General features: G+C 30.1%; 1 protein-coding gene across 1 annotated transcript; it reads right to left on the bottom strand.

Annotated features, from left to right (window-relative positions):
* Nucleotides 1-2,712: 2,712 nt before the first annotated feature.
* LOC130955959 (probable thimet oligopeptidase) lies at nucleotides 2,713-12,081 on the bottom strand. Its single transcript, XM_057882974.1, has 20 exons — nucleotides 11,809-12,081; nucleotides 11,528-11,649; nucleotides 11,103-11,266; nucleotides 10,683-10,773; nucleotides 10,297-10,476; nucleotides 9,474-9,554; nucleotides 8,730-8,810; nucleotides 8,166-8,258; nucleotides 7,067-7,147; nucleotides 6,830-6,992; nucleotides 6,372-6,492; nucleotides 6,206-6,278; nucleotides 5,535-5,642; nucleotides 4,767-4,864; nucleotides 4,648-4,693; nucleotides 4,388-4,484; nucleotides 3,979-4,052; nucleotides 3,777-3,881; nucleotides 3,276-3,356; nucleotides 2,713-2,961 (listed from the first exon to the last, which is right to left on the bottom strand). The coding sequence occupies exons 1-20, from the start codon at nucleotides 11,972-11,974 to the stop codon at nucleotides 2,851-2,853; spliced, it is 2,136 nt and encodes a 711-aa protein (XP_057738957.1). The 5' UTR covers nucleotides 11,975-12,081; the 3' UTR covers nucleotides 2,713-2,850.
* Nucleotides 12,082-15,949: the final 3,868 nt, after the last annotated feature.

Below are 15,949 nucleotides of genomic sequence, written 5' to 3'. Positions count from 1 at the left end.
TATATATATATATATAACACAAAATTTTTTATCATTATCTTTATACTTAATATTATAATTTTATTTCACATAAAACAAAATTTATTTAAATTTTAATATTATATATATATATATAACACAAAATTTTTTATCATTGTGTTTATATTTAATATTATATTTTATACAAAATAAAATTTATTTAAATTTTAATATTATATACATAATATATATTTAATATTATTTTTTTTAAGATTTTAATATATCTTTTTTTCTGGATTTAGTACATAAATTTTTAACTTATTTTTTATGTATTATTTATTTTAATTCTAAAGTCCAAAAACTTTTTTTTACAGACATGTTTTTAATATTTATATACTATTTTTTTATTTTGAACTTCAACCCAATATCCAAGATTTACAAACAAAATCTAAAACTTGTAAAAAAATGATTAACCTGATTAACAGGTTACCTTTTTAAATCTAGACCATTCAAATAAAATATAATAAAGCCTTTAAGAATTCCATACAAAATGAATTACTTTTTAATATCACCTTAGTTATCGGGCGAAAGCTAGTGCACTCCAGATAAAGTAGGGAGTGCAGTACTCCTTAAAAGTTAACCTACTATCAAAAGTTATCAGGTAAATTTAATTTATTTATTATTGTTATTATTATTTTTTTGTCATGGGCTGAACAAACAAACCAGCACTAACAAAAAGACTAATTCCTCTGTTACTCTGTTATTGTCGATGTGATGTCTTCAAATATTTTCACTGTTTGTTTGCTGGCAGGTGCTTCCACTATCGTTTTAGCTAGCTATAGATTTTGACGCTCTTGAACCCACCTTATTCCACTTCTACCATAAATGACCACCAAAGTCCGAACAATTGCTACCATAGAAAAGGAAGACGCATGTCTATCGCCACTGCTGGTTATTTAACTCCAAACGTAAAACGGATTCTGTAGAAAACCCCGGTTTCCATGAAAGCGCATGATTCTCAGATGACGACACAGTCAAAGCACAATATGCATGGCAGTTACAACAAGTCCATTATTTTTTATTTCAAATTAACCTCAACGTGTACGTAATAGAATGAAAAATTAAAATACAATTATATTTAAACAATTATTTGTATTATTTTTTTATTAATTTATTCAAAAAATAATTAAATTCTGAAGCTAATTGGTATAAAATATTACAGATATAAAACTAAGAAAAATTTTTATTTGTATAGAAATGAGCCTAATAAATAATTATTCTATTTACTATATAATTAAGAGTATTCTTTCTTTGCCAACGAATTATAGCTCAAATGACATAATCTCTTTATATTTACCTAAGAATTGGTAAAAAAAATACTTCTTTCCTTTATTAACTTTTTAAACATTAATTATTTATTTTACATGCAATATAAAAATAAATAAATATAATATTTATTAAGTAGAAGCAATTACACAAAAAATTTTATTGTCATAGTATTTGAACGAAAGAAAAGAAAATGTTATTTTAAGAAAAAATAATAATATATTTTTAATAATATTCTTAATACAAAATAATAAATTTTAAATATTTTTTTAAATAATATATATTAACTAAAATAATATAATTATCCCAAATAATATATTATAAATATAGTAAAATAACATATTTCAATAAAAAAATTGTTAATAAAAAATTATATAAATATTTTTTTACATGAATTTTTGTTTCGCACAAAATAAAATTATTATGTTTGTTTGCTTTTTACGTTGTATAAATATTTTTTTAATTAAATTTATATAGTACTGAATCTTTTATCATTCTGTTCATGTTTAATGTTTTAATTTTGTTTCACACAAAATAAAATTATATATATATATATATATATATATATATAAAATACAAAATTTTTTATCATTGTATTTATATTTAATATTATAATTTTATTTCACATAAAACAAAATTTATTTAAATTTTAATATTATATATATATATATAACAAAATTTTTTTTATCATTGTGTTTATATTTAATATTATATTTTATTTAACACAAAACAAAATTTATTTAAATTTTAATATTATATACATAATATATATTTAATATTATTTTTTTTTAAGATTCTAATATATCTTTTTTTTGGATTTAGTACATGAATTTTTAACTTATTTTTTATGTATTATTTATTTTAATTCTAAAGTCCAATAACTTTTTTTTGTACAGACATATTGTTTTTAATATTTATATACTAATTTTTTATTTTAAACTTCATCCCAATATCTGAAACTTGCCAAAAAATTTAAAATTTGTAAAAAAAATAATTAACCTGATTAACAGGTTACCTTTTTAAATCCAAACTATTCAAATAAAATATAATAAATGAAGAATTTAGATTTAACGAATTCACAAGGTGTGCAACACTCCATACTTAACAAGGAGCGTTTAAGGATGAGTCTAGTTTTTATCGCAGCAAATATAGTAGGGAACTTTGTATAACAAAAAATGAAAAAACACAACGTTGTAACAATACAATGCACTTCCAAAACATGGAACAATAATTCCTTGACATTATTACTGTTAATAAACCCGAGAAGATTCCCTTTGAAACATCAAAGACAAGTAGACACCAGCGAAAATGATTTCAAAAAAATATACATAAAAGAAAATTCTTAGTTGATTAAGAAGAAAGATGTCCAAATCTATTTGATGTAATAATAATTAGCAAAAATAACGAACTGGGGGGGGAGAGAGAAAGAAAAGGGGGGGGGGGGGGGGGGGGGAGGATGTGCTTATTACAACGAAGAATAATTTTTGAACAAAAATTGCTGCCTGTGGAAAAATTGAAACTGGTAACTGAAACCTATCAACAGATAAATATTGGTCGGTTAGAGCCTTACAGAATATACTTGACTTTATTCTCAATATAAGCTCGAATTGAAGGTTCTCTTCCTAAAAAGTCCGACAACACTTCAATAGAATCCTTTGCTCCTCCGGGGGCCAATACCTGCGAATGTTTCAAATCAAACACATATAAATACTAACTTTATTTTTTTGTTTTCCATAACATCCACCAACCCGATAGGTTAAAGACTAATCCGCCGCAAATTGGAGCTCCATTTAAGAGTTTGTCGGTAGCCAATTAGTTGCTACATATACAAGATGGAATTCGAATCCCTAACACTTATTTAAGCTAATGAGTGAGCCGATCATTTGACCAATCTAAGTTGATTAATACTACTAACTTTATGACAAGCCATTAGAGTATCTTAATTTAAAATACAAAATTTATGAAAGAAAATGCAATAGCCATTTTTTTACCTTCTTCCTAAATTGCATGCCAGCATGCTGATTTACAACATCATTGCAAAACTTCGAGGCAAAAATATCAGCAGCAAAAACCTGAAACATTTTTAGGTTCAGCCATGTAGCAATCAGACTAAACGGACACATAACATGGGATCCAACAGGACAAGAACACAAGAAAGGAAGTGTAGAACTGAAAATTTATGTTTCCTTTTTCAATTTCATAACTAAGTCCAGCAAAAATAATTTCAGAAAAGAAAATGCAAACTTGTGTCATCATTGTATACTATCATACAAAACGAGACAGTGATATATGTATGTAACATTTGGATACAGAACTCATGCTTTAGTGTTTCTGTTTTAACTCCAGACTCAATGATCATGATCAGGAAAATCGATTACAACAAACAATAGAAAACTAGATATGGATTATTGAAAATGAAAGATGCTCGCAACAAAAATTAAGTGTTAAAAATTTGATGATGTTATCAATTGAAGTATCGGGGTTGTTCAAACCTCACTCCATACACGGCTGTAGCAAGCCGCTTCATAACCAATAACACTAGAAGGAAAACATGAAGCTGGATTGGTTCCTTCTAATGCTGGCAAACCTAACATCACCTGCAGAATGATATTTACATAATTTCGTTTTTCAATTCTTTCATTGCAGATAGTGAACTTCAAATTTAACTAATTTAATAATTTTAAATTCATTTACCTTGGGATGAAGATGCTTGAACAACTCCCGAATGTCTATGTTATCCGCAGAATGCATTATTTGATCAAAAAGACCTGATAGCAAGCAGCTATTAAATGATAAATAGATACCGAAAGAAAGTATTCACGTTGTATAATCTTCTCTCTCAACATAATGAATTTCACTAGCCAGCTAGCTAACTCCAAAAGAAAAAACGATCAATTTCAGTTGCTTGTCTAACCCACAACAGGAACACTTTCACTTTATACTAACAAAACAAGCACATCATGCAAAGATAAAATCCAGAGTTATAATATGCACTATTATGCTCAGGTCGTCATACCAGTGCAAAATACAAAAGCACTACAGTCTAAAAGAAGCTACTAATTTCAGTGCAGTTGACTGACAAGATAAAAAACTTAAAACTTACAATACAGAATCTCTTGTTTCAATTTAAGTGCCGAAAATGAAGCCCTCCATCTTTTGATTGATTCACATGTATCATCCTTTATCGGCTTTGTAATATCCTGCAAGACACGATAAAAGAACAAAAAATTGTTTATCCAATGTGTAGTATGTTCAAAATTCTCAGTAGACTTGCTTCAGATAAAGACAGCCTATACTAATAACTACATCATAATCAAGAAAAGCCAAACCATGTAATTATCATAAACAATTGATGAAAAGCACCTGATGAAATCCAGAAATCAACTTCAGACAGCTGGTTTCATAACACCTAAAATTTCCACAAGTAGGAAGAGCGAGTATGAGTTTGTGTCTAATCCAACTAAAGAAAGAATAGTGCTTACCAGTTTTCTAGGAGTTGAGCAGGTATTTCCACGAAGTCGGGATCAACACGTAGTCCAGAAAATCTTGCAAACGAGGAGCGGTTGCAAATTTGTTGAATCTAAACATTTTATGAAAAGACTTCAGAGTTATACGTAAAAAATCAAATAAACCAAGCTACACATACTACATCTGGCACCATCAACAGGAAAAAAAAATGCCATTGAAAATTCAAACTACAGACTTGAAAGAGCAATAACTAATAATAAAAATCCAGAAATTTTCACTAAAAATCAGAACCTATCTTGATCAAAAGCAGAGCATGGCAGAAATGATTAAAAAATCCAGTTCCATCAAGTCCATACCCCCTATTGTTGAATTAATGTGCTTGTGAAGACACTTGCAAAGAAAAACTTTTGGGTTAACTAGGCTGAAAATAATATCCGGAGAAGCTAATTACTTTAAGATACAAGTCAATTAATATAAACTAAAAACTAAGCTAACTCATTTATATGTTACATTGTTTCCAAGAGCATGTGTCATAAGAGAGAACCCTTTTTTCTTATTCATTTTAAGGCAGGACATTGGATAACCAGCAGGATTGGAACAATGTAGTACTAGTTTCTAGAGAAACTGGAAATCCAGCAAATACAAAAAGCATAGATATTCAGAAGAAGGATCTCAGATACAGAAAATATTCACTTTATTCCCATTTCCAAATCCTAAACAAGGCAATTATAAGAACCACTGCTGATGGGAATCATGCCACATGGATACAAAAGCAAACATACCACATGGCCAAACTCGTGGAATAGACCGACCACTTCGGAGAACCGCAACAACCCAGGACTACTGTTGCCATCTTTTTGAATTTGAGATATTAGTAATGCAACTGGTATCTACATAAACATTAACAGGTGACAAAAATTAAAAGAATAAAGTGAATAATCCTTTTGCATTTTAGATTAGCTATTTTCTTATGGAATAATCCTTTTAAACTCCTCATTGAGCATTGGTTTTGTCATTCCATGTCAGAATTTTCTCATAAAAGTAATGTGCTTGAAATGCTTTGAAAAGATTAAGGAAGCTAAGATCATGTGGTAGGTAGTATTTAATTTATGCTTTTCAGGTTATGTGTCTGACTCACAGAGCATATGCACTTTTAAGGACAGGCATACATTATAATGTATGTTATCAGATAGGTTATGACCACTTTTTGGTGTTCATTGAGTTACATTTTAAGTGTGTGTCCGTCTGATATGAAGAAAGGATTTGACAGCTCAAAGTGCCATGAGAACATCTACAAAGGAAAGGTAGAGAGAAAAACTCCAAATACATAGAAAATGATGCTTTGCTTACCTAGTGGATTAAGGCTTTGTTATTGTTTTGTTGTTCTACATAGGAAATGATGCCAACAGTTGAAAAATTAGAAAAGATTTTAGTCTATCGAATAAAAAATAACCTGCTGTTCCCCACTGAGTGTTAATGCACTGTTCTGGAGAGCCATGACACAAGTATGACCATATTTCCCTTCCCTGTAAAAGTGAACAATATGAACCCATTCTTCAACAGATTATCAAACAACGATCAATGCACAACTATAATTTTAAGTAGTTAAAAGTAGCAACCTTGAAAACAAATCAAGGTAGCAGTAACCTAAGATTTCACTAGAACCTAAGTCAAGTACTGAAAACACTCGAACATCAGAATGCCAAACATCAGCTCCTGCTATTTCCTCAAACCTTAAACCTGCACAGAAAAAGGAGTCTCAATGTATATTTAGTAGTTATTTACTAAATAGAAATTTTAAAAACTCGGGAGATCCAAAGAAGGTTTATAAAAAATTATTTTAGTTTGAGAAAAATTACATAACCATTCAAGTGGTTAATCAAGTCAAACAAATGGATACCCATGAATGAACTACTTTAAAAACATTATTGAAAACTTGATAGCTAATATTTCTTTAACATATTTTCTGAAATTCGTTTCCAGTTACTTCCACATGAACTGGATGTCTGATGTCTGATATCTGATTGTCAAGGCAATAATAGCATAAGGACAGACAAATTGTCAGATGTAAAATTACCAAATAGATCTTGAAGAATTTTGAAGATCCCAGATAGAACTAAACTTATTGGTAAGTATTGATTGAGCTCGCCAAAGTCAAGATCATAATTCTGGTCTTCAACCCGTTTTACATAATACAGCAGGTCCTCAATTCCAAATGGGAATTCCCCTTCCTCCCTCTTCTGAAATGATCACACCAAATCTGTTAATGGAGTTATAAATTCAGGCAAAAAGCATATACCAAGCTTGAACAAACCTTCAAATTCTTCAATGTATCAAGTTCCTTCATGGCCAGCTCAGTTAAACTGGTGGATAGATCCTCCAGGAACTCAAACACCTGGATGAAATTCAAAAAATATAAAAATAGAAGCCAAATCAAGAAATACAGAAAAGCATCATAAAAAATCTGAGGAAAGAAAACTATGCATTAGCTATATTAATCCATTATACAACACGTTAAATCTGATCTAGCCACAAAGGATTGACTGTTGTTGATTATACTAAACTCATGGAACAGCAACACAGCAAGCAGTAAGGCCACTTGCTTAAGCACTTTAAGATTAAAAACTTTTTCCACAAGCATCCCGCGTTAACAGATCCGGAAAAGGGACGCACCCAAAGACCTAAATAATTAAGCCACTATTGAAAGACCAAAATAGCCTCCCCCCCCCCCCCCCTCTTTTCTCTCGCTCGCTCTCTCTCTCTATCTCTCTCTTCCTCCATGGCACTTGTAAAAATGAAAAATGTCCCATAAGCTAGAATGAATAGCTTTGAGAGAAAAGTGCTCTAAAATGAGCTACATCATAAAAGGATCTTTTTTGTAAAGCTTAAAACAGATGCTCTAGGCCAGTCCAGTTCTCTTTCACTAATGTTTTCTACAAGAGCAAATGCCCCAACATGATTTAAGAGTTAAGACTTAAGACTTTTTTTTTCACTAATTTCAAGATTTTTTTTTACTAGTTTTTTGTAAACTTTTCCAAAACGATGTAGTTGGCTTCGACTTGCTTTAAGAGTTAAGACTTACAACAATGATGACCATCTCAATGGTTTAGCACTCAATAATTGTTTTACAATTCAGAATATTTGCAAATTGCTGAATGTATTCATCTAACAATATCCCTTGCGAGATGTGAAAAGGTGAGTACAGAGAGAGGAAGTGAAACACTAAAAACAAATTTATATTTTAAATATAATTTTTATCGGCCAAACATAAAAAATAGAAGCTCAAATACAATCCTCTTCCAATAACTACAGAAACCAAAAGGAGATTTTCTTGTCTTCATGATCTCATCTAACTGGCTCTCTAGTGCTTCTCGTGGCTAATATATTAGTATATTTACTGAAAGTTTACAAACCTTCATAGGTGTCTTTGCCATTCTAACATCAACAGCATACTCTGCATAGTTTGAATAGCCAAGTAAACGAGCATATTTATGGCGCTGTTGCACCTAAATCATGCCAATGAAATACAATCATCAACAAACTTAGTAAATGATCTTGATAATAAACATGTCTAAAAACAATCACCAAATCAAGAATCATAAAGTGCAACATGCACCTAAAGATGCTAAAATAAAACCCATAATTAATTCAAACTTTGGGAAGAATAACTAATTGAAGGTAATGCTCAAATTGCTCATCATAATAATATACAGATTGACAAGTGCAATCTATCACTATAAATCTAATAATCTAAACTTAAAAATTATCAGTAAGTCATAAAATCACTGAAACAGAGAATATTGAATTCATATGAAATAACTTACTAAACTTTTATCAGAAATTTAAGACTTTAAGTACGATAACTCGAACTTGCTTGCATGTCAATTAACCAATACAATGGTCAAATTACGAGAACATTTTTCAATTTCTATTTAAAATATAGGAAAATTTTGGGTAATGTCATCAGTGAAAATTACCAGATTTTCCAGAATAGAAAGATTGGCCTCTCCACATCTATTCCCATATGCCCTTGATACCATCCGTCTTGTAGTTCCTACCTTCATGAGCTCAATATAGCAGTATAAACCTGGTTAATACACTTTTTTAAAAAGAAAAATATAAACAAGACAACAATGGAGGGAGGGGGGAGGAGGAGGGGAAGTTAGAGGCTTTTCTTTCTGAGAAGATAAATAGATAATATTTGTTCTTATGCCAATGTAAATATTCAAGTGCTCTAATATAGAAATATTTTTAGTCAATAAATCCCTTTGCTAGGTGCCTTTGGGCCCACCTAAGGACCCCAAAAAATATGTTTGCTACAGTGTTGAAAGTTACATTAGCCAACAAAATCCACAAAAGAATTAGAAAATAATAATCCATTGAATTGTTCATAAAAATGTATTTTAAAGCAATTCATTGTCAAGTAAAACACACTAAAACAATGACGGGAAAGTGTATTCTGGCTTTTTGGTCCAAGTCGAAGTCACAGGGAAAGTAATCTTGCACAATCATTTCAGAAATTCCAAAACAAGAACACTTGACAAGGAAAGTAGATCATTTTTTAAACAACAGAAGATACTACTTGAAAAACCAGCCGTTTCTCATCATTGGTATAGAAAGTGTAAAATCCAATTTAACATCTATTTTCAAGCAATAAAAATATAATATTTATTACATAACAATTGAACAAACACTACCAGAATATACATCATCCACCATACCTTGCAAAATTCAAGAACAGCTGCAACGTGATGACTTCGCAAGTATATCTTCAACTTTCCATCTTCAGATTTATCCAAACACTGGAGGAATGTAATTGATCAAACAGTGTAACAGTAGCAGAAAAAGAAATGTTTAATAATGGAAGGTCATGCACTAGCAGTAATCAGCCTCCACAGAAAGCGCATAAGGGCTTGACTAGCGTTAAATCAGGTATACTATGCTTATCTAGGGCAGTCAACTAACTAGGGCATTGTGCATTAATGATGCTTTGGCCCATTATTTGTTATTAAAGATGTTCTCATTGATCTCAAACCTTAAATTCTAGGTTGACTAACTTCCTTAAGTATTTTTCAGGTTTGATTTTCATAAAATATCTCCTTGAAATTACTCTTTAAATTTTTCATGTTTAATTCGCTATATTCATTCATTATATTACTTCCTCTGTTATGGTGTTCTTGTTCGGGAAGACAGAAATTTAATTATCTGGAGAGAAGGTTGAGGGTAATAGGTCACCCAGGTCCCCTCCACTCCCAAACCGGGTACCAAGCCATACATATGAACATGACTATCCTTACTTCGATTATTTTGTGCCAATCACAGTCACAAGGGCACAATGTCCAAGTGTCCGAAAAAATTAAATATCATGAAATTTATGTCTAACAGCTAAAAGTAAACAAGGGATCAGAAATAAAAATATTGAAATAGCTTAAGTGCAAATAGTTGGCTTGGAACGTAGCCAAAGAAGCAGAACTGAAAAGGAAATATTTCAGAAACACTCTACTCGCATTAAATGGATTGTAAGAAGAATAAAAATAATTAAACCTTGAGAAACTCTTGTGGTAATCCAGCTAACTCTGCCTCATTGAAGGGAAGAAATTTGCTATCGTCATTGAGATTATGGATATATCTAAAGCTTAACTCATCAATCTGAGCTCTTAGACGCAGCAATTCTTCTCTTTTGCTTGCAGTGAGGTTCAATCCATTTCTCTCAAAGTCTCTCACCTGTCACTGATTATGAAAGTATCAATATGTGGATTTTGTGGTTTTCATCAGAAAGTATATTAAATGATGAAATTTGTGCAGTTCCTTTAGCAACATAGAAACAGTAACAAATTGAAGCCAATAAGTTCCAGACAAAGTTTCATCAGAAGAAAAATAAAAAATAATTAATAAAAAAAAGACGTTATAGACACTTTTTTAGTACTTACCAGAATCTGAACAAAGGATTTGGCTTCAGCATTTATCCACTCTCCCTTTGTTGCAAATGCTTTAACTACAATATATACATCTTCGCGTTTGCTAGTACATTTGCATGAAACCACACAGCATTTAGTTTCATAAACCGTGTTATTAACAGACGCGATCTTGAAAAGACAAACTAACAATATCTGCAAAACTAACTAAGGTGTCACTTGCAAGATCATTCATAATGATATGCTATGCATGCAGTTTAACAATATTGCGAGCCTATCCTCGCTGTCAAGAGAAGACACTACAAGCATCATTAAATCCTGCCTCTACCACTTGTCTTGATAAAGCATTCTTGCCCCATCAAAAACACAGGGGAGTAAAAAACAAAGTTATTTTTTTTAAAAAATGGCATCTTCTATAAACCACCAGTAGCGAACCTGCACATGTCAATATGAGCATCTATCCTTTGCTCTGCTTCAGCACTTGCTTTGCGCACATCCTCCCGAGTTGATACCATCTTTGGAAACACACAAGACTGGATCAACGGAAATTGTTGTGCCTGAAGTTCTGCCAGAGGTGATATAACATTCGAGTACGTAACCTGAGGCATTAGTCAACACAATTAAGAACAATCAGCTTACAAATATATTCATAATATGAAGGATGAAAAGGAAAGAAGACATTAAATGCACTAACGCAACAGCTATTACAAACATGCATACAACAAAATTCTGAATTCTCCTTACTTTGCTACCTAACCACCACACTAATGAGTAAACAGCATACATAAAAAGTTAGAAATTTCAGAAAATAAACAAATTCAAAATTTCCAAAACAAATATTTTAATTGAATCGAGAGTACCTTATCCAATGGCACAGCTGCAACAGAATCGTGGACCTTGTTTGACTTTGCAATAATTTGGTCAGCTAACTTGAGAATCTCAGATGCAGTTAGGTTAACGCGCACATACAAACCCGCGAGATCTACAAAGTTTCACCAAAGCAATCTTTTCAGTACATAAAAATTTAAGGAAAAAAAAGCTCAATTTTCATGACTTAATTCTTTCTTCCAAGTTGCTGAGAAGTGAAAGTAATAGTGCACAAAAAATTTGAAGTGTTGTAAGAGAAAGAGAGTAAGAGTACATTTCTTGCTTGATTTCTTGTCCTTATGGTACTTGATGAAGGTGAGGGCGAGGTTGGCGGCGATTGCGACCACCGCAGCAGCTCCGGTGAAAGCGATCACGCGCCTGTGACCTTTCTTCTTCATCTGTTGGTCCATTTTCTCGCGATTTGCTTCACTTTCCGCCATTTTCTCAGCTCTGTCTTTTTCTTGCTCAGAGGGGGGCGAGCGCGGGGGAAATTTTATTTTGGGCGGAAAATATGGGATGACGCGATTGAAATTTATTTGACGTGAATTTCAAGATTCCAAAAGAAAAAATAATAAAATAAAAGATCATTCTCTTTTGAACATATTTAAAACAGGAAAGAAAAAGACACGTATCTGACTTTGTTTTTTAAGGGGTGGTTCAAGTATTATTTTCGGGTACTAATATTATTTAATAGTCTTAAAATAAAAAATTTATGGAGAGATTTATGTATATATATATATATATATATTGGTAAATCGAAGTATTCTTCGACTCAAATTGATTCGATTTACAGTAGTGCTACGTTACCAACTTTTTATCTGCCAAAATCTGCCAATTTGAGTTGGGCTGGACATGAAGTCCATCTACTAAATAAAGCCACATCTAAGTTAATCATGGTTTAATCTTAATTTATCACGTGTTGGTAATAGTTGGCAGACTCTCTCTTGGTAACGTATACTTTTCCTTCGATTTAATATCAGAATGTATAATTTAAATTAAATCAATTCGATTTATAAAAATATATGTATAGGAACATTTATGTAATATTTTTTATTTTTGGACTATTAAATAATATTAATGGATCTTTGATTTATTTAAATATTTTACCATTATTGAATTTATTACTCACATTTTATTTTTATAAAAATTAAATATATTAAAAAAATAAAAATTAAAATAATAATATTTTATTTTTTTTTAAATTAAATTTATTTAATAATAGTTTTTTAAATTTTAAATTAAATATGAGAATATAATATTTTTATTTTAAAATTTTTAAAAATTATTTATAATTTTCTTAATCACACACAAAAGTATCAGTGATGAGATAAAAAAAATTTTAAAATATGAGATATTTAAATTTTTAAATTTTTTATATTTTAAAAAATAAAATATATTTTATATTTTTAATTTATAAAAAATTTATTTATTCTTGAGATAAAATATCCAAAATTTATTTATTATTTATTCTAAAAAAATTTAAATGTCTTGTTAACTTCTAATGACTTAACATAAAATCTATTAAATATAGATACTTGGTTGAGTTAATGTATTTGTGTATACACATTTTAAATACAATGTTTGTTCAGTATACGCATCTTTTATATTTGAGTTATTCTCGACATACAAGCATTTTCCCATACAAGTCATACAAGTCATTTATATTCACGCGCTTTCAGTTTTTTTCCGTGCCTTTTCTTTTTCTTTTTCTTTCTCCGTACCTTCTCTTCTTATTCTTATTCTTCTTCTTCTTTTTCTGTGCCTCTTCTTCTTCTTCGTAATTTTTCTATTTCGTTATCGTCGTCATCAACACCACCTCTTCCTCCTCCTCCTCTTATTTTTTAATTGAAATTTCTTCTCCTCATTTCTTTTTCTCTTTCTCCTTCGTAATCAGTTATCTCATTGTTCAAGATAATAAATAATTTAGGTTTAGATTGTTAATTGAACCAGAACAAAATTGATTATTATTTTGAATTCAATCAAGTGGCTAAAGTGTGGTTCAATTTAGAAGAAAAAATATAGCATTAAAGAAAATATTTTTCTGCAATAAATTTGGATGCTAAGATATTTGGGTGTAATACAAAAATATATGGGTGTATTTTAAGATTTTTTTGGTGTATTTTTATCCTCTTTCTCATCTTCTACTGTTTCTTCTTTTTTTATCATCATCACCATCTTCTTCTTCTTCTTTTTTTCTTCTTCTTTTTTTTTTATTTTACCTTCTCAAATTTCTTCTTGTTTTACTCTCTTAACAAGAATAAAAACAAAAAAAAATCAAACAAAGAAGAAGAAGAAACACATAATGCTGTAAAATTACTTGGAAGAGGATAAACTTACATTCATCTGACTAAAATAAAGAAAGAAATAAGAAAAAAAGAAGAAGAAAAAACACAGCATTAGAGAAAATATTTTTCTGTATTTGCAGCAAATTTGGGTGTAACACAAAGATATTTAGGTATAACACGAAGATATTTGGGTGTATTTTAAGAATTTTTTAGTGTATTTTTATTCTGATAAGTTTTGCACAATTCAAAACTCTTCCTCTTTCTCCTATTCATCTTCTACTACTTCTTCTTCCTCATCTTCTTATTTCGTTTTCTTATAATTTTTCTTGGGAGAAAAAATCAAACAAAGAAAAAAAATACATAATGTTGCAAAATTAATAGAAAGAGGATGAGGAAAAAAATGCAACAACAATAACTGTAATAAAAAACCTGCTATACATACAAGTGTTTTTGGAATACAAGTTTATATAAGTTAGCATAAGTCCAACAAAAACAACCTTCAATTTAAAGAGCGTGTAAACATGCGCTTCCTCAACTTTAAATAGCGTGAAATGAGAAATGGTTTTTCTCCAGAGTTTGTATTTCATATTCTTCCTCCTCGTCCTTCTCTTTTTTTTTCTTTTCTTTTTTTCGTGTTCATTCTTCTTCTTTGCGTGTTTCATCCTCATTGTCGTTCTTTTTTATTGTTTTTATTGTTGCTGCATTTTTTTCTCCTTCTCTTTCTATTGATTTTGTAACATTATGTATTTTTTGTTTAATTTTTTCTTCCAAGAAGAATTATAAAAAAATGAAATAAGATGAAGAAGAAGAAACAGTAGAAGATGAGGAGGAGGAAGAGTTTTGAATCATGCAAAACTTATAATAAAAATAAATCAAAATTTATTAATAATACACAGAAATATCTTTGTTTTTGCACTGAAATTTTGCTTCAAACATACAGAAATATTTTCTTTTGTGCTGCATTTTTTTTCTTATTCTTTTTTTCTTTGATTTGAGTTAAAACTTTTTTTTTAAAACTTGCATGATATATATAAATAGTTTGGAATATGATTTTTGAGTTAAGAACACACAACTCGTGAGTTTTTGAGCTTAATTGCTTGGTTACATTATTTAACCATGATTTTTATTCTTGTGTGTTTTCTTTTCTATGATTGCAATCTTTGTTTTGTTCCATTCTATATGTTCATTATTTAGTGTATATTAATGCAATTAGGTGATTGAGGCTATTATTTGATTATAGCTCACTTATCCCAAATAGCCTACTATTTCATTTATATTTGTTTGTCATATTGAGCCTTTTTAACCCTCTTTTATTCTTTATATTACCACATCACTAGCCTTAAGTGAAAAAATAATTAATTGTCCTACTTGAATCTTTTATTAGCTTAAGATAGTGAGTGTGTGTCAAATAAGTGTGGGAGAAAGGTGAGAACTTTGGTTGATGAGAATGTGTTTTGTTTTTATTGACAAATATTGAGAATTTGGGTGTATACTCAAGTGAAATTATAGAAACCATATGCATTGATGTATTATACTTTCTAAATAAAAAAAGAGAGAAAATTGTTAAGTTCAATAAGAAAATCAATGCATATGTGATGGAATTAGAATTGATACACAAGTGTGTAAAAATATGCAAAAGTGAGATTTTGGGTGGCTAAGCTTGACTTTAGAATTGTATAGAGTGTGTGCATGTGTTAGGTGAGAACTTAGGTTAGTCAAAGATTCATATGATAGCTCACTTGGCCATACATATATCCTCACCATTACCTTAGCCCCATTACAACCTTGAAAAGTCTTCATGATATTTGCATTTGTACACTAGATAATTGTTGATTGGTTAAATGAAGAACAAAGTTTTTGAAAGCATGATTAGAGGAGATTTGAGTGGTTTAACCCCCAAACACTTGAGTGATTAGAATGCATATACACATCTAGTGAGGGTTCAATTGCTCATTTCCATATGTCCATACTTGATCATTGCTTGTCTTGTAAGTTTGTGAATTCTTTTAATTAACTCAATTCAACTGTGAATGTGTTCGATGTGATTTATTTAGCCCTCGATTGTGCATATATGATTTCTTGAAAATTCGACTCACTTTGACCACATATATGCTTATATATATAGATAGA

Source organism: Arachis stenosperma, chromosome 10, assembly GCF_014773155.1.
Source record: "Arachis stenosperma cultivar V10309 chromosome 10, arast.V10309.gnm1.PFL2, whole genome shotgun sequence".
Lineage (NCBI taxonomy): Eukaryota > Viridiplantae > Streptophyta > Magnoliopsida > Fabales > Fabaceae > Arachis > Arachis stenosperma.
Note: the sequence above shows the minus strand (reverse complement) of the source record. Positions and strands in the feature narration are given on the sequence as shown.